Source organism: Coccinella septempunctata, chromosome 4, assembly GCF_907165205.1.
Source record: "Coccinella septempunctata chromosome 4, icCocSept1.1, whole genome shotgun sequence".
In the NCBI taxonomy this organism is placed as follows: domain Eukaryota; kingdom Metazoa; phylum Arthropoda; class Insecta; order Coleoptera; family Coccinellidae; genus Coccinella; species Coccinella septempunctata.
This window is the reverse complement of record NC_058192.1, coordinates 35,094,656-35,117,613: the sequence shown is the minus strand read 5'-3', so window position 1 is coordinate 35,117,613 and position 22,958 is coordinate 35,094,656. Positions and strand designations below refer to the sequence as shown.

At 37.8% G+C, this 22,958-nt stretch overlaps 2 protein-coding genes across 7 annotated transcripts in view; one reads left to right on the top strand and one right to left on the bottom strand.

Moving 5' to 3' along the window:
- LOC123311813 (histone deacetylase complex subunit SAP130) overlaps nucleotides 1–22,958 on the bottom strand; it is a 167,037-nt gene that overhangs the window by 72,415 nt on the left and 71,664 nt on the right. The window lies entirely within an intron of this gene.
- Nucleotides 13,073–14,449, top strand: LOC123311825. Its single transcript, XM_044895934.1, has 3 exons — nucleotides 13,073–13,349; nucleotides 13,447–13,773; nucleotides 13,878–14,449. Exons 2-3 carry the CDS (start codon nucleotides 13,481–13,483, stop codon nucleotides 13,906–13,908), a joined length of 324 nt encoding a protein of 107 aa, XP_044751869.1. The 5' UTR covers nucleotides 13,073–13,349; nucleotides 13,447–13,480; the 3' UTR covers nucleotides 13,909–14,449.

Genomic DNA, 22,958 nt, shown 5'->3' with positions numbered 1-22,958 from the left:
AATGGGAGATGGTTCAATTGTCAAGGTTGAAGGAATGGGAAGAATAATACTTGAAGCCTGGAATGAAAAAGAATGGATTACAACTGAGCTCAATAAGGTACTGTACATTCCAGAATTTAAAATTAACTTATTTTCTGTAGGAAAAGCATTAGATAAAGGTTATATTCTCAATCCAGACATGAATAAGAGCAGAATTATTGACCAAAAAAGTTCAATTTTGGCAGTAGCCACCAGACAAAACAAATTTTTCAAAATGCAGTTCAGATCGAAACCTACAGATGATAAGTCATATTGTAATGTTGCTGAAAGCTTAACTGATTGGCATTATAAATTGGCACATATGAATTTCGATCTCGTGAAAAAGATATTGAAAACTAATAATATAGAATTTATAGAAAAAGAAAATTTTTGTCATGGCTGCATTGTTGATTGAAGTTTAATAAAAGTGAATCTAAAGCTTCAAAAATAGGAATGCTTATCCATGCTGACTTGTGCGGACCGTTTGAGACAGAATCAATAGGAGGAGCAAGGTATTTTTTGCTGTTAAAAGATTATTTCTCAAACTTCAGAACAATTTATTTCTTGAAAAACAAGTCTGAAACAAAACATAAAATTGAGATTTATTTGAAATTTGTAGAAAATCAAACTGGTTTTAAAGTCAGAACTTTAAGAACAGACAATGGCCTAGAATTTGTCAACAGAGAATTGGATGAAATGTTGATGAAACATGGAATCAGACATGAAAAATCTTGTGTTTACACCCCACAACAAAATGGTCGTGCAGTGAGGGAAAATAGAACTCTAGTCGAAGCAGCTCGCACTATGCTTCATTGTAAGAACTTGGACAAGAAATATTGGGCTGAAGCAATCAACACCACTGCATTTGTCATGAATAGAGTAGGACTAGGAAGAAATACTAATAAAACCCCTTATAAACTATGGTATGGAAAAGATTTTGATATTTCATTACTAAAAATATTTGGTACCCAAGTTGCTACACATATTCCCAAGGAAAAGAGACAAAAATTGGATCCAAAGAGTAAGAAAGGGATATTAGTAGGCTATGGTGAAGAAGTTAAGGGATATAGAGTTTACTTTCCTGATATCAATAAAGTTGAGATTCATAGAGATTTGATCATTATACCAGAAAATTGGAAAACAAGTGGAAAAGTCAGTGAAAAAGTCATTATATTGGACTTAGATTCTGAAGAAAAACCTATAGTTGAAGAATCTAATCAAGAAAATGAAGAAATGCCTAATTCACAAAGCATTCAACATGCGTTTGAATCTGTAGAAGAACGATATGCTTCTACAGAGGAAGAAAGTTTGGTAGAGGGAGAAGATACTCCAGAAACTAGTAACCCTATTGTAGGAAGAAGTGGCAGAATGTTAAAGAAACCTGCCTGGATGAACGATTATGAAATCAGTTTTTTCACCGCACTGGAAGAACCATTGTCATTGAAAGAGGCAGTCTCTGGTACAGAAGCACACAAATGGGAAGCAGCAATCGAAGATGAACTCAATGTGTTACTTAAAAATGACGTGTGGAGTGAAGTGTCATGGCCTGTTGATAAAAAAGTGTTAGAAAGTAAATGGGTGTTCAAAATCAAAAGTGATGGCAAATATAAAGCTCGTTTAGTTGCTCATGGTTTTCAGCAAGACAGCGCAAATGAACTTTATGACATTTATGCTCCGGTGGCCAAATTGTCTACTTTTAGAATAATGTTGGTCATAGCAGCTAAGTTAGGTTTAAGTGTATCACACATGGATGTTCAAAGTGCCTTCTTACATGGTAATATAACAGAAGAGGTATATATGTCTTTACCTGGTAAAAACAGAGAAAATTCCTCAACTGTTTGCAAATTGAATAAATCAATCTATGGTCTTAGAAAATCTCCGAAATGTTGAATAACAAATTTGATGTTTTCATAAAAAATTAAGGATTTGCTAGATCTCAGAGTGATTTTTGTCTCTATTACAAAATTTCAAACATGAGTAAGTTGTATATTCTGTTATATGTTGATGATATACTCATTATGGGTACAAATGATTCTGATGTTGAAAAGTTGAAAATTGTTCTAAACAATAATTTTTCAATGAAAGATTTGGGGTTTGTCTCTAATTATTTGGGTATAAATGTTAAACATGACTTAGAACATGGTTGTATAGAAATTGATCAGTCTGACTACTTGAAACAAGTTTTGGAAAAATATAAGATGAGTGATTGTAACCCTATAAGTACACCTATGGATCAAAATTTTTATTTTGCTTTGTTGAAAAATGAAAATTCACACAATTTAAATGAACAGTACAGAAAGATAATAGGAAGTCTTATTTATGCAGTGTCAGGTACTAGACCAGATTTATGTGAAAGTGTAAATGTACTTAGTAGATTTCAGGATAAGGCAAATGATTATTTGTATAAAGCTTTAAAAAGAGTTCTCCGTTATGTCAAGGGAACATTGTATCTAAAATTAATTCTCAGGCCTAATGGTTATTCTGATGTTCTTGTTGGTTATGTCGATTCCGATTGGGGTGGAGATGTTGTAGATAGGAAGTCAACTACTGGTTATGTTTTCAAATTATTTAATTGCACAATATGTTGGGCTAGTAATAAACAGCATACAGTATCAATTTCTTCTACCGAATCGGAATAAATACTGATAATCGGAATACTGATTTGTCACGAGCTTTCGATTCGGTTGATCATGGTATTCTCCTGAGGAAGCTGTCATCTTTTGGTCTGAGTCCTGGATATGTGAGACTTCTGAGGTCATATTTGAAGGGAAGAGTCAATTATGTGTTTTACAACGGTTTTAAATCATTTGAGTATATTCTCTCTTGTGGCGTACCGCAGGGATCCAACTTGGGACCACTGTTGTTCATAATCTATATGAATGATCTTCTAACTTCCCTGAAGTGTCCAGTGTTAGCGTTCGCAGATGACTTCAAAACTCTACCTAAGAATACTTAATGCTTTGGATCAATTACTCCTTCAATCAAGCCTGGAATATATGCACGAATGGTGTTTGCGTAACAAGTTGATACTAAATATGGAAAAATGTTTCAGCATCACATTCACGAGGAAATCGCAACCACTTACTTTCGGCTATCATATGGCAGGACAGCTGATAAATGTAAAGGATCAGATTCATGATCTTGGAGTCTTATTCGACTCTACGCTCAGTTTCATTCCCCATATCGAAGAAATATGTACTAGGGCTAGCAGAACATTGGGATTTGTGCTCAGATCAACTGCAGAATTTGAAGATCTATCGATTCTCAGAAGCTTGTACTTTACATACGTGATCAGTAAACTAGAATATGCCAGTTTGATCTGGTTTCCCATCTACAATTGTCACCTTGTACCACTGGAGCGCATACATAGAAAGTTTTTCAAATATGTAACATTTAGGAGTACTGGAAGGTTTCCTGAGCGTGGGGCGGATTTGTCAATTATTATGAGTGAAATGAGGATATCATCCCTTCTTGCGAGGCGTGAGGAGCAATGTGCCAGGTTTGCTCAAAGACTTTTAAATTACAGAATAGACTGCCCATATTTGCTCTCCAAAATGAGTTTGAACGTTCCAAGATTGGTAACGAGATCTAGAGAGGTGTTTTATCTACCTACGGCTCGTACAAATATATTCGAACGGTGCCCTGTTTATAGTATATGTCGAAGTGCTGACAGACTGGAGTTGAATATGTTTAGTTAGATTGAGGACTTGAGTTTATGTTGAGTGGAATGTTGGAATTTCATATCGCGTGTATCGGTTTCGGGTCTTTTCCGAGCAAAGGCTGCATATGTTTGTATATATTATAATTATAATTCCTTTCTTATATTTTTATGGTGTAAATTTTTTGAACTGTAACACGTAACATATATTTCTTTGCCCTATAATTGGGATTTTCCTGTTGGGTAAAATAAAGCTTTATTATTATTATTATTATTATTATATATTGCTCTAACGGTAGCTATAAGTGAAGCATGTTGGTTGAAGAAAATTTTAATGGATTTTCAATTGTTCTCCATGAATGATCCAATACCAATATTTGAAGATAATCAGTCTGCTATAAAAATTGCTAATAATCCTGAGAATAATAGAAGATTGAAACATATTGATATTAAATATTATTTCATTAAGGAGAAAATTGATACAGGTTTAGTTAATATAATACATGTAAAAACTGAAGAGCAATTAGCTGATGTGTTTACTAAACCATTATCCAAGATCAAATTTTTGAAGTTCATAAAATTGTTAGGTTAGGGAACAACCATATATTATGTGAATGATATTTTTTATTTTATGTTCAAATTGTATCATTGAGGGGGTGTGTTGATGTACTATTGGCAACAATGATGCAATTTGGTATATTGGTAGTATGTAAGTCTATGGTCTCTTATGTCAGTCATAGAAACAGTAGCTGAGTAGGTTATGTTGTAAGCTGAACGTGTTGCAGAAGTTTAAGTTTCTTATTATAGTTAATCCTCAAAAATACTGATTCAATTTTATTCCAACGATCATTTCCTCAAACCTTTAAACCTTAACAGGTTATGGGCCCAGAACCTTCCTAGGATTGATTAATTGGAATATTTCCAAGACTGGTTGAGGTAAAATTGTTAAATACAGTCATGGATCAAGATGCACATGCAGTGTCTACAATCAAGTTTTCCGGAGAAAATTGGACCACCTGGAAATTCCAAACCCAGATAATATTGAAATCCAAAGGACTCTTTGAAATAGACACAGGCCTAACCCCAAAACCCCAGACCGCATTCGCCGACTGGGAAAAGAAGGATGCAAAAGCCCAAGAAATCATGGCTACCCGAATGGAAGAAAATTGTTTGACTCACATTCTTTCATGTCAAACCTCAGCCTGTGACTGTGACTGTGATCTCGAACTGGATGATGAGTCGCAGAGAACGCTCTTTCATTGTCTGAGCCTGCCTTGACGATATGGCGTCTGATGCCGAATTAAGACAGGAGCTCAAAGACCGACAGAACCGAGGTGAGAAGGATCTGACTATCAAATATGTTAATCATGAACCTACGATTGTCGCTTGCCCACGACAGCCTCCTGGTGCTCACGACTCAAAAAACTGAATAACCTCTGCATCTGGCCAGTTCTTTACACAAACGCGCAATCAATATCCTCTAAATATAGTGAACTTCTCATCTACATCCAAATACACAAGCCATACATAATTTTCATCTCAGAGACTTGGTTGAGGCCATCAATAAGTGACTCTGTCATTTCTATACCAGGGTATTCTTTGTATCGAGCCGACAGTACGGAAACTATTGGTCATCACGGAGTATGCATATATCTCAACGAAGCAATCACTAATTTTTTCAAAATTGATATCCAGCAAAACGATTGGCCGGGTATAGATAATTTGTTTATGGTTATTTCCAACCAACACTCCTCTCTCTTTATTGGATGTATATATCGACCCTATCCGTGCTCGTCTGATACAGAGTGTGCGCGATTTCTTACAACAACTTCGGAGAAATATCAGAATATTCTAATCACTGGTGACTTTAATTGTCCAGATGTCGATTGGACGCTTGCAGCGATGCCATCTCAGAACTCGCCCTCCTTGCCTTATGCCGACTTCGTTCACAGTTCCGGTTGCCAACAAGTCGTGACTCAACCAACTAGGTACAGATCCGGTCAGACTCCTTCACTTCTTGATCTCTTTATAGTTTCTGATCCAAATATCATCTCAGAAATAAATTATCTGCCACCTTTGGGGAAATCTGACCACTTGGTATTGACAACTGAAATTCAGATGCTCGTTTCTTCCTGTGATCTCAGGGAGGAGAAAACTTTGAGATTTATCGACTACGATGGGGTTTCTTCCCATCTCAATTCTATCGACTGGTCTAACATCATGAGCGATTCAGACATCGATACGATTTGGAGCATATTTCTGAACAAAACACGAGAGGCTGTTTCAGCTAACGAGCAGATAAGGATTGTCCGAACACACCCATTAAAACCGTGGATCAATGAGCGTATTCTACACCTCGTCAGACAGAAGAAATCTTTGTGGAGAAAATACATTCGAAACAGATCAGTAGAGAATTATGAGAATCATCGATCTTTCTCAAACTTCGTTTCGAAGTCTATTTATCATGCGAAATCCTCTTACGAAGAAAAACTGGTCAATTCTGGAAATAAAAAGAGACTATTCAAGTATGTGAGATCCTCAATCAACTCAAAAGTTGGTATTTCCACTGTAAGGGAGCAATCAGGGAAATTGTGTGGCACTTACGTCGAGTCTGCTAACGTCCTATCCGAAACCTTCGCTTCTAATTTTACTGTGGAGCCGATGGATTCTATTCCCACTCCTAATGTGGACCGCATCGCTGCAGACATACCAGACGTCGTGATTACCCAACAAATAATCAAGAAGTATCTATTGGATTTGAGAGTGGATACCGCGCCGGGTATTGATGGGATCACCACTCGTCTGCTTAAACAATGTGCTGAAGCCTTCGCTCCTCCCTTGAAGATTCTGTTCTCGAGATCTGTCAACTCATCCTGTATTCCATCCGACTGGCTCAATGCGTCCATAACTCCCATATTTAAAAAGGGTGATAAACTAGATCCCTCTAACTATCGCCCCATAAGTATACTTTCTGCTGTTTCTAAGGTTCTGGAGAGGATCATAAGCGACCACTTGCAACAATTCTGCTTGGATAACGAGTTGATCCCAAAATCTCAGCACGGGTTCGTACCAAAACGCTCCACAACAACGAACCTCCTCTCGTGCGTTGCCGAATGGACTAAGGCTTTGGACTCTGGATCACCTGTTGACGTGATATACTTGGATTTTTCTAGGGCGTTCGATAAGGTGCCTCACAGGCGTCTCCTCGCCAAGTTGGAGCATCTGGGTGTTAGAGGAGGACTGTTGCGCTGGCTCAAGTCTTTTCTTTCGCAGGTTTCGTGTACGTGTGGGTGGTGCTTATTCCACCACTGAGAAACCGGTTACATCGGGTGTTCCGCAAGGATCAGTGTTGGGACCCATCCTCTTTGTTTTATATGTTTCTGATTTGCCTCCACTTATTCGGTCCTTCATCTCTACATTTGCTGACGATACTAAACTCTACGGCTTTCCTCTTCTACAGGGTGATCTCCTCCAGAGGGACCTTGATATCCTCATGGAATGGTGCCTTGCCTGGATGTTGCCACTGAATGTCAGCAAGTGTTGTGTACTTCACATAGGCAAAAATAATCCAAAATTGTCCTATTGGGTCGACGGTTGTAGACTGGAGCCAGTGACTCGCCATGTTGATCTGGGAGTTGTTGTGGATTCAGATTTGTGCTGGTCATACCATGTGGCAGCAGTTGCGGGTAGGGCGAGGCAGGTCGGGTACTTGTTGGCTAAGACCTTCAGGAACTCCAGTATTCCGACTTGGAAGTTCTTATATAGAACATATATTCGCCCCATTATGGAGTACGCTGGACAGGTGTGGTGGCCGTCGGCCAAATACGATGAAAACTTACTGGAATCCGTTCAACGCTGGACCACACGCCTGCCATATTCATATCAGCGACCGTCCTATGAGGATCGCCTCCTTATATTTGGTCTGTCCAGTTTTGCAGAGCGTCGGGCCAGGGGTGATCTCATTTTCACATTTCGTGCTGTACATGGCCACTTTGGGGAGGAACTCGAAAACATGTATCGCCTTAACACCAATAGTTTGAGAGGTCATCGCTTCAAGCTACAGAAGGAACCATTCAAAACATCGATTAGACAGAGGATCCTTTTCAACAGAGTGTTCAATCAATGGAATCGTCTGCCGACTACAGTTGTGGAGGCTGCTTCGGTGAACGCCTTCAAAAACAGGTTGGATGAAATGCGCATTTTGCTCTGATTTTGTGTTGTTTTATAAGTTAGAATTCTTCTCTCACGATTGTTAGTTACAGAATTGTAGATTTATATTTTTTGGATTTATAGGTTTACCTCAATCCTAGTTATAATGTAAATAAATAAATAAATAATAAATAAAAGAACATGAATTACCTTCAATTCGGCATCAGACGCCAAGGCAGGCTCAGACAATGAAAGAGCGTTCTCTGCGACTCATCATCCAGTTCGAGATCACAGTCACAGTCACCAAAATCACAAGAATGGAAGATGAGCAGTCCGGATTGTGGGAGAGTCTGGAGGGTTTTCTTCCACAGGAGATGCTATGTCGGTTCAAACATTACCAACATAACAAATATACTAGATTTTTTACCACAATCAAGGAGAGTAATCTGAGGAAAGTGAGAGCTCTATCAGATGAACAACTCCATAAGTTAAGCCCACAGGACAGATGGGTAAGAAATATCAGCTCTACCACCATACCAGATAGAGTTATCAAATTCTTGGCACTCGGCCCCAAATTCAGTGTGGATGTCCCAGCTAGGAAGATACCCATGTCTAGGTTACTGTCAGACATAGAAAACATCATCAGCCTAAACGACACACTATCAGAAGAAGGAAGAAATTTCAAACGTGCACAAGCAGCAATGTAGTTACCAATTGTATCAAGTCCGGGAGGGGAACCAACAACATATACCACAATGAATTTTTCTACTGCATGAAATACCTGAAACAACATCCAGGTTTGCTAGTTGTAAGAGCTGATAAGGGAAATGTGACAGTGCTAATGGATAAGACCCAATACAAAGAACTAGTGGACACATTACTACAGGATGAACAGTACTATAAACAACTACCTAGAGATCCCACCACGTCGATGCAGAATAGGTGCAATGCAGTGATCAAAAGTTTGGTGAACAAGGGCTACATAACACAGACCCAAGGAAAACGGTTGTACAACTACAACTCAGTCCCTGCGAGATTTTACGGATTACCAAAAATCCACAAGCCCACTCTCACAATCAGACCAATTATATCGTGTATCAATACCCCTTCCTCCAAACTGTCAGTGTTCATATCTGACATCCTATCTAAATACTTATCAGCCTCTAGAAGCATTTACTTCATCGAAGATTCTTTCTCATTTGCTGACCTCATCAATGATTTCCAGCTCCCTGACAACTACGTCATAATTAGTTTGGACGTTATATCACTGTTCAACAACATATCCTTAGACCTTGCGGTTTCAGCAATAGAGAGTAAATGGCAACTTATAAACAACCATACAACCATACCAAAGGAAGAATTCTTGAGCATAATCAATTTCCTGTTCACATCCAACTATTTTGTGTTCGATGGCATCTTCTACTTACAAATTCTTGGCTCACCCATGGGCTCCAACTCCAGCTCCCCAATTGCAGACATAGTTATGGACTTCATTTTGGACAACGTACTTTCTGATGTTCCTTTCCACATCCCCTTCATCAAGAAGTATGTGGATGACATTATCTGCGCCGTGCCTAAAGAACAGGTGAGCTACCTCCTTGAAAAGTTTAACAACCACCACCAGAGGGTGCAATTCACCCTAGAAAAAGAAACTGATAGAAGTGTTCTATTTTTGGACACGAAGGTAATCAGATTGCCTGACAACCGATTAATCTTAGATTAGTACCGCAAACCAACGAGCTCAGGGAGGTACATACACTACCTGTCCAACCACACACATGGACAGAAAGTAAATTTAGTATTGGGATTAAAAAACCGGATTCGACGAATCGCGCACCCCTCCTTGAGAACACGAAACCTTGAAATATTATTCCAATTGATGCTGGAAAATGGTTACCCCAGGGGTCTATTAAACAGATTGATTCACAGCTCCACTCATTCCGGACAGCCACGGAATGAACACAGGGGCGCATCCACCACAATAGATTTGAATCTAACTTACGCATCCTTACCATTGATCAAAGGCATGACAAATGCTCTGATAAGCCTTTTGAAGACCCCCAACATAAAGTTGATCCCCAAACCAGAGTTCAAGATTGACAGACTCCATAGTAGGATAAAAGATAGCGTAAGCACATTCCACAAAAGTGGAGTGATATATTCTGTTCCATGTTCGATGTGTAATGAAATCTATATTGGACAGACGTCGCAACAGCTTAAGAAGAGGTTGGCTCAACATAGAAGCGATATCAAGAACTCCAATAAGATATGTGCCTTGGCAGACCACAGCAGAGATAGAGACCACTTAATGGACTATGAGGCAACTAGGGTCCTAGACGCAATGGAGGGAAGCGTTCCTTTTTGGAAATGTACCACATCAAGCGCCACCCCAATGCCATGAATTACAGAAGAGATGTAAACCACATCAGCAGCATCTATTCCTACCTAATCCACTTCGACCAGGTCAATGAAGGTGACCTATCAAGACCACGAAGTGTATCCAGTGACGGAGTGCTTTCTGACAGCAGCAGGTCAGGAATCGGTTAACCGTCGTGAGTGATTGTCCACCAAATTCAGTGACAGTGAATTTGTGGCTTAACATATTGATCGCGACTGATTTTATTAAGAAAAAAAAAACACAAACAATAATATACTACACAGATTATACACAGTTCAGTGAGAGTGAATTGGACAATAATTAGCGACTGATAATAACTTATAAATTAAGATACGATATCTGAATAAGCATCCCACAAAGGTTGCGAGTGGCTTTTGATTGATGAGCACTGATTGATGTGCTTTTGCTTTCACATCTTCATTTTAGAAAAAATGTGGTTTTTTGATCAACGTTCACTAAGCATTCTGCAGGGTTAGTGAGAGTAGCTCCTGGTGGATGCGCATTTTACATTCATTTTCCCCTCGCACCTCTGGATTTGAGTTGTAATTTTTTAAAGATTTTTTAAAATGTGATGTACATTATGCTTTCACATCTTCATATTGAAAATGTGATCTTTGATCGGGTTTTCACTGGGCGTGCTGCAGGGTTAGTGAGAGTAACTCCTGGTGGATGCGCATTACATGTTCATTTGCCCCCCACACCTCAGGATTTGAATTATAGAAAAAAAAAAGAAAACAGAAATTTTAGAAATTATTTGTAAATTGGCCTGCACTGAGCATTGAACATACACAAGGTTAGTGAGAGTAACGTTTGATCAGTGCACACCATAAAGATTTTTGTTGCCTTTCATAGTTAAAGGAAGAAAAGATAATACTCTGTGGTTGCAGTTGTCACTACCTGTCTGTGACTCTGCTGTTGCTAACCCCACTTTACTATACCGGCTTTTGCGCCTGTTGATCCGACTGGCTATGATAATTTGTAATTGTTATCTATATATTGTCCTCGCATCATTGAGAGTTGAGCATAGTTTTAAGAAATTTGGGTTGTTCCACAACCAATCAACCCACCCACCTCTGTATTTCGGTAGGTATTCTGATGTCTCATCCGATTTCGAATAGTTATTGACTATATAACATGTTTGTAGAGTCCTGAAGAAGATCCTAACCAGGATCGAAACGTTGACAATGAAATAAAGAAGAGAGAGACCTAAATCACGCTCTTTAATTTCCCACACCCCTTAACTATCGCATATAATCAACTCTGGGAATTATCCGTTATATATATATATATATATATATATATATATATATATATATGTTACGGCTAAAGATAGGTCTAAGCGTAAACTTAAGATTAGCCGGCTATATATATATATATATATATATATATATATATTAGACTGATTCAAAAAAATCGACTTTCTTTTTTTTTCGAGAAACACACCCCTTATTATCTTCAGGGCACTGAAAAATGACGTCTGTGAAAATATTAGTCAAAAATCTTATTATTTAGAGGTCGCTCATCGAGGATTTCTATTTTCCCTACTAATAGCAGGGGAAAAAAATTTATTTCTAGTTGAAAAATTGCAGTTCGCAAACCAGTGGACGGATTTCATTGAGCGATATATTTTTATGTAGGGAGTTAGGTGCTCTACAAAAACTGCCACTTACAATTTTTCCATAAAACGGCTTTTCGAAAAGTTATTAGAGCTTGAAATTAAATTTTTGTCGAAGTATCTCTTTTTACTCGGATATCGGGGAGAAATTATTGGAATTTACTTTGAAAATCAGGAAATCTTTCTCGAAAGTTACAATTGATATGATTTTATTTAGATTTAAACTAGTATGGCCAGGAGATCCACCTCGTAGGTAGATTCACCTTTACGGGCAGATTTGCCTTTCGCCCGTAGCTCGGGCCTACGGCCCTCGCTATTCGCCCTTTTAGAAATACCAAGGCCAAAAAACGTCATTCTATGTGTTTGTTCGATTCAAATCATCCCGTTCTGTGATCGCTTCCACGATACTTCAGTCAAAATTGACGTTAACCTATAAATCATGAACTGACATTGATTGTCAAAGTTCATAAAATTTTCTCCGATCATCGATAGAAAATAATTTAATTTGGTGACATTGAGAATTGTCAAAATTTCCCTTTTTTCTCAAGCAATTTTCGGTTATTTGGGGGCCTTAAAAGTGGGCAAGGGTGTTAACTGGAGCGAATACGGTTCTTCGGGATACGACATAGCCCGTTCCCGGACCCCGAAAAGTTTCCGTTCGTTCGACCAAGCCCAGAACGTTAGGCACCTTTTGCGAAAACGACGAAAATCGTCGAAATTGAACTTTTTCGGAAATTATTTTCGAATATTTCCCGGGCTTCGATCCGGACGTTTTATACAGTTTTAGAAACGGCGATTCTCGTAGAGGCAGTCGCAAGCTTTGCTACCGACTGCCCGCGCCCTGCGGGCGCGGTATAACGCGAAACCTCCTACCATTTTTCACCATTTCTATGTTCCATTTTCTTTTAGTATATAGTAGATCATTTATGACATCCCCAAATTGTCAACCTCAACAATTGTTAGGGTGTTAGTGTTTCATACTCTTCAGAATCAAATTATTTAGCATCTCTTATTTCTCATTCACTTGGGTCAGAAAGAATGATTGGTGTTGAAGCCATTTCGATGACACATTTTTATGGTTCATTTGATCACTTGATGTTAATGATATTTTTATGTATTCAAAAAGTAGTCTGGGAAAATAGTTGTAATTTTTTTTGATTGATTGTCAAAAGAAGGCAGGAAAATAAATAATTGTGAAAATCGTATTTTACTTGCTTTATAAACTGTAAAAAATTCGTACAGTTTATTGTGGTCCTTCGTAAAAAGTATATTGAACTGCGCTATGGAGAAGAAAGAAAATGGAGAAGCAGCACTTCGAAGAAGTTTGAGAGTAAACAAGGGTATTCCACCGATTCGATTAGGTGCAGATGTTGGCAAGAGCGGACTGGTCTCGGGGAACATGAGTGATAAAATGTTGTCTAGGAATGGCCAGAATTATGAAGCTGAAAGGGCAAAATCTGTTGATTTGAATCAGTTGGTGGTGAGTCCATTAGATCCATTGTTAGAAAAAGGTTCTGTAGTTCAGAAGAAAACAGAAAACAATCATGAAGGGAGTAAAAATGTGGATGATACATATTCAAACTCTGGTTCAAAAAGTAATAAATCAAGAGTAAGAAGCACTACGTCAAGACTGAATTTGGAAATGGAAGCTCTACGATTGAAAGAAAGGTTCGAAAATGAGGAGTGCATGGAACGATTGCGAATGATTCAAAGCAAAAAAGAAATAGCTTTCAAAGAATTGGAGCTGAAGATGAAAATGCTCGAAGAGGAAGGTGTCACTGATGATGGTTCACAAGGCAATATGTCTGAAAGAAGTATGTATAGAGATCAAGATCAGGTGAGAAATTGGATACGTAAATGTGATCCTGACCGAGTGGCAAATTCTGAAAGGAAGCCAGATCCAGTCTTTCCTTGGGAAGGAAAGTTTGAAGAGAGGTCTGATGCTTTTTTAAATATAGTAGAACAATGCACTAAAAACACAGAAAATGTAACAAAAATACTTGAACGTCAAAAACTAAAAGAGCTACCTTTGTTTTCAGGAGAGCTCACAGAGTGGCCTCTTTTCTTTAGCGAATTTAAGAGATCTTCTGAGGTTTATGGTTTGAATGATTACGATAATTTATTGAGGTTGGATAGGAGTTTGAAAGGCAAAGCACGTGAAACTATCAAACCACTTTTGAGTTCACCTGAAAATGTAAGCAAAATTATGAAAATGTTAGAAATGAACTTTGGCAGGGCTGATTGGATAATATTGAGTTTAATGGAAAAGGTTAAAAAATTTGGGTTTGTCAAAGAAGATAAATTAGATGTTTGCATTGCATTTTCGAATGCTATTAATAATTTAGTTACGACTATGAGAAATATTAATTGCACATTGTATTTGTTCAATCCAGAACTTATGGCAATAATTGTAGAGAAGCTTGCCCCGATACAGAAGTACAATTGGGGTAAGTGCAAGTTGCAAAGAGACAAAGAGGGATTACCAACTTCGTTAGAAGACTTCGCGGCATGGTATGAGGATGAAATAGGTGCAGTGGCATCGATTTCTAATCCAATTTCAAAATCAAAGGTGAACTTTAAGAAAGAAACAATTTTCACTTTGAAAAATAAGTCTGACAAAATTTTCGACAAAAAATCATGTCCAGTCTGTAAAAAAGACGGACATAATGTGGGGAATTGTAAAACATTCCTCGAAAAAACAATTGTAGCACGCAGAAAAGCTGCTTCAGACCTGAAATTATGCTTTTCTTGTTTATGTTTAGGACATAGTTATAAACGCTGTTATAAGAAGACGAGATGTGGCGTAAACGGATGTTCTGGAAAACATCATCATTTGGTTCACCTGGCGGTACCTCCGAATGAAGAAACGTTGGCCCACGAAAATTCATCCTTCTGTGGCAAGCTGTCAACAGAGAAGCAGTCTGTTCTTCTGAGAATAGCAGCCGTTGTTCTTCGAGGACCGAGCAAGGAAGTGACAACTTTCGCTCTTTTTGATGAGGGCTCGACCTGCTCTTTGGTAGAAGAACAGCTAGCCAGTGAGTTGGAATTGTCAGGTCCTATAGTTCCCGTGTGCTTTCAGTGGACAAACCAGGTAACTCATTATGAAGATAATTCGAGAAAAGTTTCTGTCGAAATTTCCGGAGGAATTAAGGTGAAACAAAATTTTTATAAAATAAGGAATTTAAGAACTGTCAAAGACCTTGAATTGCCTCAGCAGAACGTAGACATTGATGAATTAATGGAAAAATATCCGTACTTAGATCAAGAAGTCTTGAATTCCTTAAATAATGCAAAGCCTAGAATTTTATTAGGACAAGATAATTGTGGTTTAATTATTCCTCGCCAAATTATACAACCTCGTTTGAACATGCCTATATTATCAAAATCAAAATTGGGATGGACAATTCATGGACCAGTTACTGAAAAATTATCTCCAATTTCTGGAAATTCCTCCGTGAATATCAACTTCTGTGGTTGTTGTTCATGTGATGAATTAGAAATCCTAGTGAAAAATAGTTTCAAATATGAGGATTATGGCAGTAAACCAGGGGATATTTACTCCTTAGATGACAAGAAAGCTTTGGAAATCATGGAAAATACTTCGATTTATAATGGAACTCGGTTTGAAATAGGTCATTTATATAAAACAAAAGACGTAACCTTTCCTGATAGTAAAATTATGGCTTTAAAACGCTTAGCATGTATGGAAAGAAAGATGGATAGAGACGAAAACTTCGCTTTACAATATATAAACAAAATCGAGGAGTATGAACGCAAAGGTTATGCAAAGAAATTAGAGGATCATGAAGTGACAGAAAATCCGAAGGATTGGTATCTCCCACATTTTGCGGTTTGGAATATAAATAAACCTGGAAAAATAAGATTTGTCCTTGATGCTGCAGCTAAAAGTTTTGGTTACAGTCTCAACGATTTCCTCTTTCAGGGACCAGATTTCGTTCCATCTGTAGTTTCAGTTCTGTGGCGGTTTCGACAAGGAAAAATAGCGTTTAGTGCTGATATCGCGGAAATGTTCCATCAAGTCGTCATTCGGCAAGAGGACAGGTGCAGTCAACGATTTTTTTGGCGAGGAAGGGATCGAGTAGGCAAGCCATCGGTGTATCAGATGAATGTCATGATTTTTGGTGCGATCTCCTCTCCATCTAAGGCTCAATTCATAAAAAATAAAAATGCAGATTTATGTGAGCAGGAGTTCACAAACATAGGAAGAGCTATCAAGCGACAACACTACGTAGACGACTATCTGGATTCTTGTGACTCTGAAGATGAAGCAATTCAGTTGGTGAGAAATGTTATCCTAGTCCATAAGAAAGGTGGCTTCGAAATAACGAAATGGATAAGTAACTCTCAAAAGGTTTTAAAAACAATACCAGAAAATTTGAAAACTGATTCTTCCTCTAAAGAAATTGATTCTGAAAAGATAGAACGCGTTTTAGGACTCAACTGGTCTCCTCAAACAGACGAGTTTGTTTTCAATTTCAATTTTAAAAAATTGCCTGAAGAATTGTATAATGGGAAAAAGATTCCAACAAAACGAGAAGTTTTAAGGCTGGTTATGTCCGTTTTTGACCCTTTAGGATTTTTGAGTTGTTTTATGGTGAAAGCTCGAATTTTGATTCAGAATATTTGGAAAATCGGTATAGAATGGGATATAGAAATTCCGGAGGATCTTTTTCATTTTTGGAAGAAATGGATTCATGAATTAAATTCCTTTGTGCCAATCAAAATTAGACGACCATACTTTCCTTCATTTCCTTCATTATCCCTGCAAATGGATCTCCACTTATTCTGCGATTCAAGTGATAAAGCTTACTCTGCCGTTGCTTATCTGAGAACCGAATATAGTGACAACGTATCGACTAGTTTTGTTTCTTGCAAATTCAAGGTAGCACCGATTAAACAACAAACAATTCCAAAATTAGAACTTCAAGCAGCTGTTTTAGGTATAAGATTAGCTAAGTCCATTATAGAGGAAATAGAATACTCTGTCCGCAATATATATTATTGGACAGATTCATTAGTGGTCTTACAGCAAATAAGATCAGTAAGTCGAAGATTCCCTGTTTTTGTTGCTAATAGATTAGGAGAAATACATGAGAACTCAGAAATATCGCAGTGGCATTGGGTACCTTCTGAGCTCAACGTTGCTGATATGGCAACTAAGGAAAGTCGAAACTTTGATTTCTCGATTTGGTTATCAGGTCCAAAATTCCTAGAAATGCCTGCTGAAGAATGGCCTCCAGAACCAAATGTGTCCATTGAAATCAACTGTGTTGTAGTAGATGACTCAGTTGAAAATAGATTTGTAGCTGTACCGGATGAGTGCAGATTTTCTAAGTGGGTGCGACTACTTCGAAGTACTGCCTGGGTTTTATTAGCAACTCATATCTTGAAATTACGAAACAAAGAAAGACTTAGGGATATAACTCTCGAAGATCGTTTTTTAGATGAAGCTTTTAATCTTTTAATACAAAAGGTACAACTAGATTGCTTTGGAGTTGAATTAGCTAACCTCAAGACAAACAAAAACATTACGCAAAATAATAAGCTATTCAAACTCTGTCCATTTATAGATGAAAATAATTTGCTAAGGATGAACGGACGTTTTTTCTTCAGAGAACAATTAGGCCTACGAGAAAATTTTAGGAACCCAATAATTCTTGATCCTAAACATAAAATAACCGAATTGATTATACAACACTATCATGAAAGAGCTAACCATATAGGAGTTGAAACGGTGTTAAACAATTTAAGATCGCAATTTTGGATTTTACATGCACGGGCTGCCGTTAAAAAATGTTTTAGAAATTGTCAAGGTTGTAAGAGATATAAATGTATACCAAAAGTTCCTATGATGGGTTACTTGCCAGAACATAGATTACAACCTTTTGTTTATCCATTTTCTTATACAGGAGTGGATTTTTTCGGACCTATGACGGTTTCAATAGGAAGGAGAGTGGAAAAACGGTATGGTGTGCTTTTCACATGTCTCAGTATAAGAGCTGTCCATATTGAAATAGCAGCATCTCTGGATACATCCTCAACAATTTTGGCTATCCGACGATTTATGGCGAGAAGAGCTCAACCAATAGAATTCAGAAGTGATAATGGTACTAATTTTGTTGGTGCAGATAGGGAGCTGAAAGATTATGTTGAAAAGAACTGCGATCACGTAGAAATATCAAATCAACTCTCTACTGAAGGCATTCGCTGGAAGTTCAATCCTCCAGCAGCTCCGCATATGGGTGGTATATGGGAGCGAATGATTCGTTCTATAAAAACTTCTCTTAAAATTGTATTGAAGTCAAGAAATCCCAAAGAAGAAGTTTTATCAACTTTATTAGCAGAAGCCGAGTATACACTCAATTCAAGACCACTGACTCATGTTCCCATTGACCCAGACGAACTAGAATCGATAACACCTAACCATTTCTTATTATTGAGGCCCGGAAACGTTAAGAATATCGGAGAATTCACTGGAGATCTTGACTGTAGGAAACAATGGAGATTTGCTCAAGCTCTTGCAGATTCCTTCTGGAAACGTTGGATTCTAGAATATAGACCTACGCTTCTGAAAAGGGAGAAATGGTTTTTCAAACCTGAACCCATCAAAGTTGGAGATATCGTTTTGGTAGTGAATGAAAAGGCACCACGAAACGATTGGATGTTAGGAAAAGTTTTGAGGCTGCATCCTGGTAGAGATGGCATAATAAGAGTCGTCTCCATTTTGACAAAGAATGGGGAGTTCACTAGGCCAGTAAGCAAGCTTTGTGTGCTGACCACCAAAGAAAATTCTGATGGTTAAAACAATCATTCATTCCGGTTGGTGGAGAATGTTGAAGCCATTTCGATGACACATTTTTATGGTTCATTTGATCACTTGATGTTAATGATATTTTTATGTATTCAAAAAGTAGTCTGGGAAAATAGTTGTAATTTTTTTTGATTGATTGTCAAAAGAAGGCAGGAAAATAAATAATTGTGAAAATCGTATTTTACTTGCTTTATAAACTGTAAAAAATTCGTACAATTGGTTTTGTGCGCTCTTTCAGATTAGTGTTTGATCTTAAACTCGGTACTTGTCTTCAGTTTCATCCATAATACAATTTTGTGTATTCATTATTTTTGCAAACCCAAAATGGCCGCATTCACAAAATTCTCGCTATATGATTTCATTGGAGAAGACATTATGTAGTGAAAGTAACATATAGATGATAGGATCTTTCTGTTGTTAACAATTCAGCGGATCGAGTTATTGGTTTAATTGAAGAATGCAATAACTACTAAAAGAAGAATGAAGAATAAACAGTTACAGTTTCTTTTACAATTGATAAACGAACATCGTCATCGTTTTCCGGATTGCAACAAAAAAAATTGAAATTATCTGTTTAGAACATATTATGTATTATAGATGTTGAATATACCAACACCAATATTATTTTTCACAACCGAATAAATGCTTTCTATATGCGACTTATTTCTAATATCATTAGACCTACCAATCCCACAAATATCGAGACATTTGTTGAAAAATTGATAGTTCACTACCCATTTTGTGACAGCGGCTATTTTGGATTTATAAAAATAATGAATACACAAAATTGCATTATGACTGAAACTGAAGACAAGTACTGGGTTTAAGAACAAACACTAATCATTCTTTCTGACCCAAGTGAATGAGAAATAATAGATGCTGAATAATTTGATTCTGAAGAGTATAAATTTCTAACTCTCTAACAATTGTTGAGGTTGACTATTTTAGGATGTCATAAATTATTTGAATCTACATAGAATCATATTAATTGTATCTTTCCAGAACTATATTCTGATTCTCAAAGTAAATTCCAATAATTTCTCCCCAATATCCGAGTAAAAACAGCTACTTCGACAAAAATTTCATTTCAAGCTCTAATAACTTTTCGAAAAGCCGTTTTATGGAAAAATTATATGAGACAGTTTTTGTAGAGCACCTAACTCCCTACATAAAAATATATCGCTCAATGGAATCCGTCCATTGGTTTGCGAACTGGAATTTTTTAACTAGAAATACATTTTTTTCCCCTGCTATTAGTAGGGAAAATAGAAATCCTCGATGAGCGACCTCTAAATAATAAGATTTTTGACTAATATTTCCACAGACGTCATTTTTCAGTGCCCTGAAGATAATAAGGGGTGTGTTCCTCGAAAAAAAAGAAAGTCGATTTTTTTGAATCAGTCTAATATATATATATATATATATATATATATATATATATATATATATATATATTGTTACGTCCGATAGCTCAGTTTAATTTGGATAGAAATGTGGACTGTAATATCGCGGGCCTGAAGCCGGAGCGACAGCGAAATGTTTGAATGAAATAAAACCAAAATACGGAATTTGCGGTCAACAGTGATGACTTACCGAAATGATCGTCTCAGTGGTGGTGAAGTTATCTCAGCTCCAAAATCCCAGCTCTTCACAGGGACCCTTGGCTGCGGGAAGTCTGCTCCAACTTTTAATGTTCAAAATGCGGTGTTGATTAAACACAAAACAATATGCGGTGTATGCGTGGAGAACTGGTTCTCAGGCGCTTCAATCCCATGTCACCAATGTTGACTTCGTTAACGCGTAAGCTTATGACATTTAGCTGTCGCTCAAACCCCATTTCACAAGACGACCAAACATTCTCCGGCCACGAAAAGTGAAAAAACAAGCTAAAATCGGTGAAATTGTAACATTGGCCACAGATAGATTAAATACGCGCTTTCAATGAGAAAAAAAAAAAAAAAAAAACAAAAGAAGAATAAACAACTATTTTTAACCCATATAACTATATAAGAAGATATTAATTGAATTATATACACTAAGGGAGGAATCAAATCTACAATCAATGAATCTTGTTCAAGTTTCAATTGGCAGGGGACACAATTTTACAACAGGTCTCATTAGGAGGCCACTTTTGGTTTTGACGGTAGCAACACGGCAATTTCCGTCGGGCGCATTCGACAATGTCAGAATTCTGCCAAGTGCCCACTGACAAGGCGGAAGCCTCTCATCCTTGATGAGAACTAAGTGTCCTATTTTGGGCGGATTTTCATCAGATGAAAACCATTTGCAGCGTTGCTGCAACGTATGTAAATATTCACGATGCCATCGCTTCCAAAAATCCTGCTGAATACGTTGGAGAGATTGCCAACGGCTCAGACGATTCAAAGGGAGTTGGGAGATATCAGGATAGGGAAGGGCATTCAGAGGCTCAAGGGTGAGAAAATGACCAGGTGAAAGTGCGGAGACATCCTCAGGGTCTGAAGATAAGGCTTCCAGAGGTCGCGAGTTCAAAATAGCCTCAATTAGGCATAGAACTGTATAAAATTCCTCGAAGGTGAGGATTTGAGCACCTATAACTCGAGTCAAATGAGTTTTGACGGACTTGACTCCTGCCTCCCATAAACCACCCATATGGGGGGCTGAAGGTGGATTGAAGTGCCACAAGATATTTTCCTGTTCCGCCGCCTGTTTCATTAACTTGTTCAATTCCCGACTTGCACCAAGAAAATTGGTACCACAGTCAGAGTACAAGTGACTCACTCTTCCTCGACGGGCGATAAAGCGTTGGAGGGCAGCTAAAAAAGTCTCCGTGGACAAATCAGTAGCCAATTCTAAATGGAGAGCTTTTGTAGCAAAACATACAAACAAACAAATATAAGATTTTGTAGTTTTAACACCTCTATGACGACTGAATGTTATAGAATATGGACCTGCGAAGTCCACTCCACTGCTACTGAATGGTTTAACTTGAGAGATTCGTGATGAAGGAAGTGCACCCATCGGGGGGTGATAAGCATTGGGTCGCATTTTGAAGCATTTAACACATTTATTGATTACTGAGGATATGGCTTTTTTACCACTAAGAATCCAAAATCTTTGGGCTATAAGAAATCTAACTGTGCGTAGACCGGCATGTAAATATTTCTTGTGATACATGTCGATGACCAGAGTAGTCAAAGTACTCTTTTTGGGTAAGAGCATAGGATGTTTCGATTCAAATGTTAAAGAAGATGAATCGATTCTACCACCGACCCTCAATATGCCATCTTCATCTCGGAAAATATTCAATTTTTTAAAATATCTGGAAAACGTTTTCCTTTTGAGTTCAGCGGAAAATGATTGTTGTTGCGTCGCTTTGACCAAGTAAAGCAAAGCTTCGTTCAATTCAATGAGCGAAATATGTCCGGAGCGTTTTGTACCCTTTTTTGTATTATTTATAAAGCGAAGTACATATGAGAGTATCCTTTGAATTCTATTCAAAGATGATATATTTTCAAGTAAAGAAAGTATTACACTATCAGGAGAGTTATCTGGAAGGTTCGAGAAGAAATTATCCACTTCTAAATGAGCGGTTCTGTCAAAGACGGAAGTCGAAGGACAGTGTTCGAGTGATATGGGCAACTTTGGTGGTCCATTGAACCATATGGATTGAGAAGCAAACTCTGATGGAAGTAAGCCTCTAGACCCAGGATCCGCCGGGTTATTTTGTGACTCGATATGGTGCCAAGAAGCACTGGGTATCTTGTCTTGTATATGGGCTACCCTATTCGAAACAAAGGTGGGCCATCGATGTGGCGCTCCCTTGACCCAATCAAGGGTAATTTGAGAATCAGTGAAAGCAAATACATTTTCCAAGCTTACGGAAGTATGAAAAGTATTGAGGCAAAATGAAAGAAGATTTGCCAACAATACTGCACCGCAGAGCTCAAGGCGTGGAATGGTGATGCGTTTGAGGGGGGAAACTTTAGTTTTGGCGCATACAAATCTAATAAGTTCAGAATTTTTCATTTTTATGCGTATATAAACAACTGCGCAATAACCTCTTTCTGAGGCGTCACAAAATCCTAGAAGTTCATAGGATTCTGCTAAAGGCGTGAGAAGCTTACGAGGAATCTTAATTGAAGATAAACTTGAAATATCAGACTTGAAAGCATCCAAGACCCTAGCAATATCTGCAGGGAGCTCATCGTCCCAAGCAACACCTGACGACCAAACTCTTTGCATAAGATGCTTAAGGAGAAATGTTACAGGTGCGAGAAAACCTATTGGGTCATAAATGCGAGCTATT

Excerpts from the sequence above, each read along its gene's own strand:
- LOC123311825 (XM_044895934.1), top strand. The coding sequence starts at position 13,481 with ATGGAAGCTCTACGATTGAAAGAAAGGTTCGAAAATGAGGAGTGCATG. Across the intron at positions 13,774-13,877 it reads GAAGGAAAGTTTGAAGAGAG|GAGAGCTCACAGAGTGGCCT; the intron begins GTCTGATGCTTT and ends CTTTGTTTTCAG.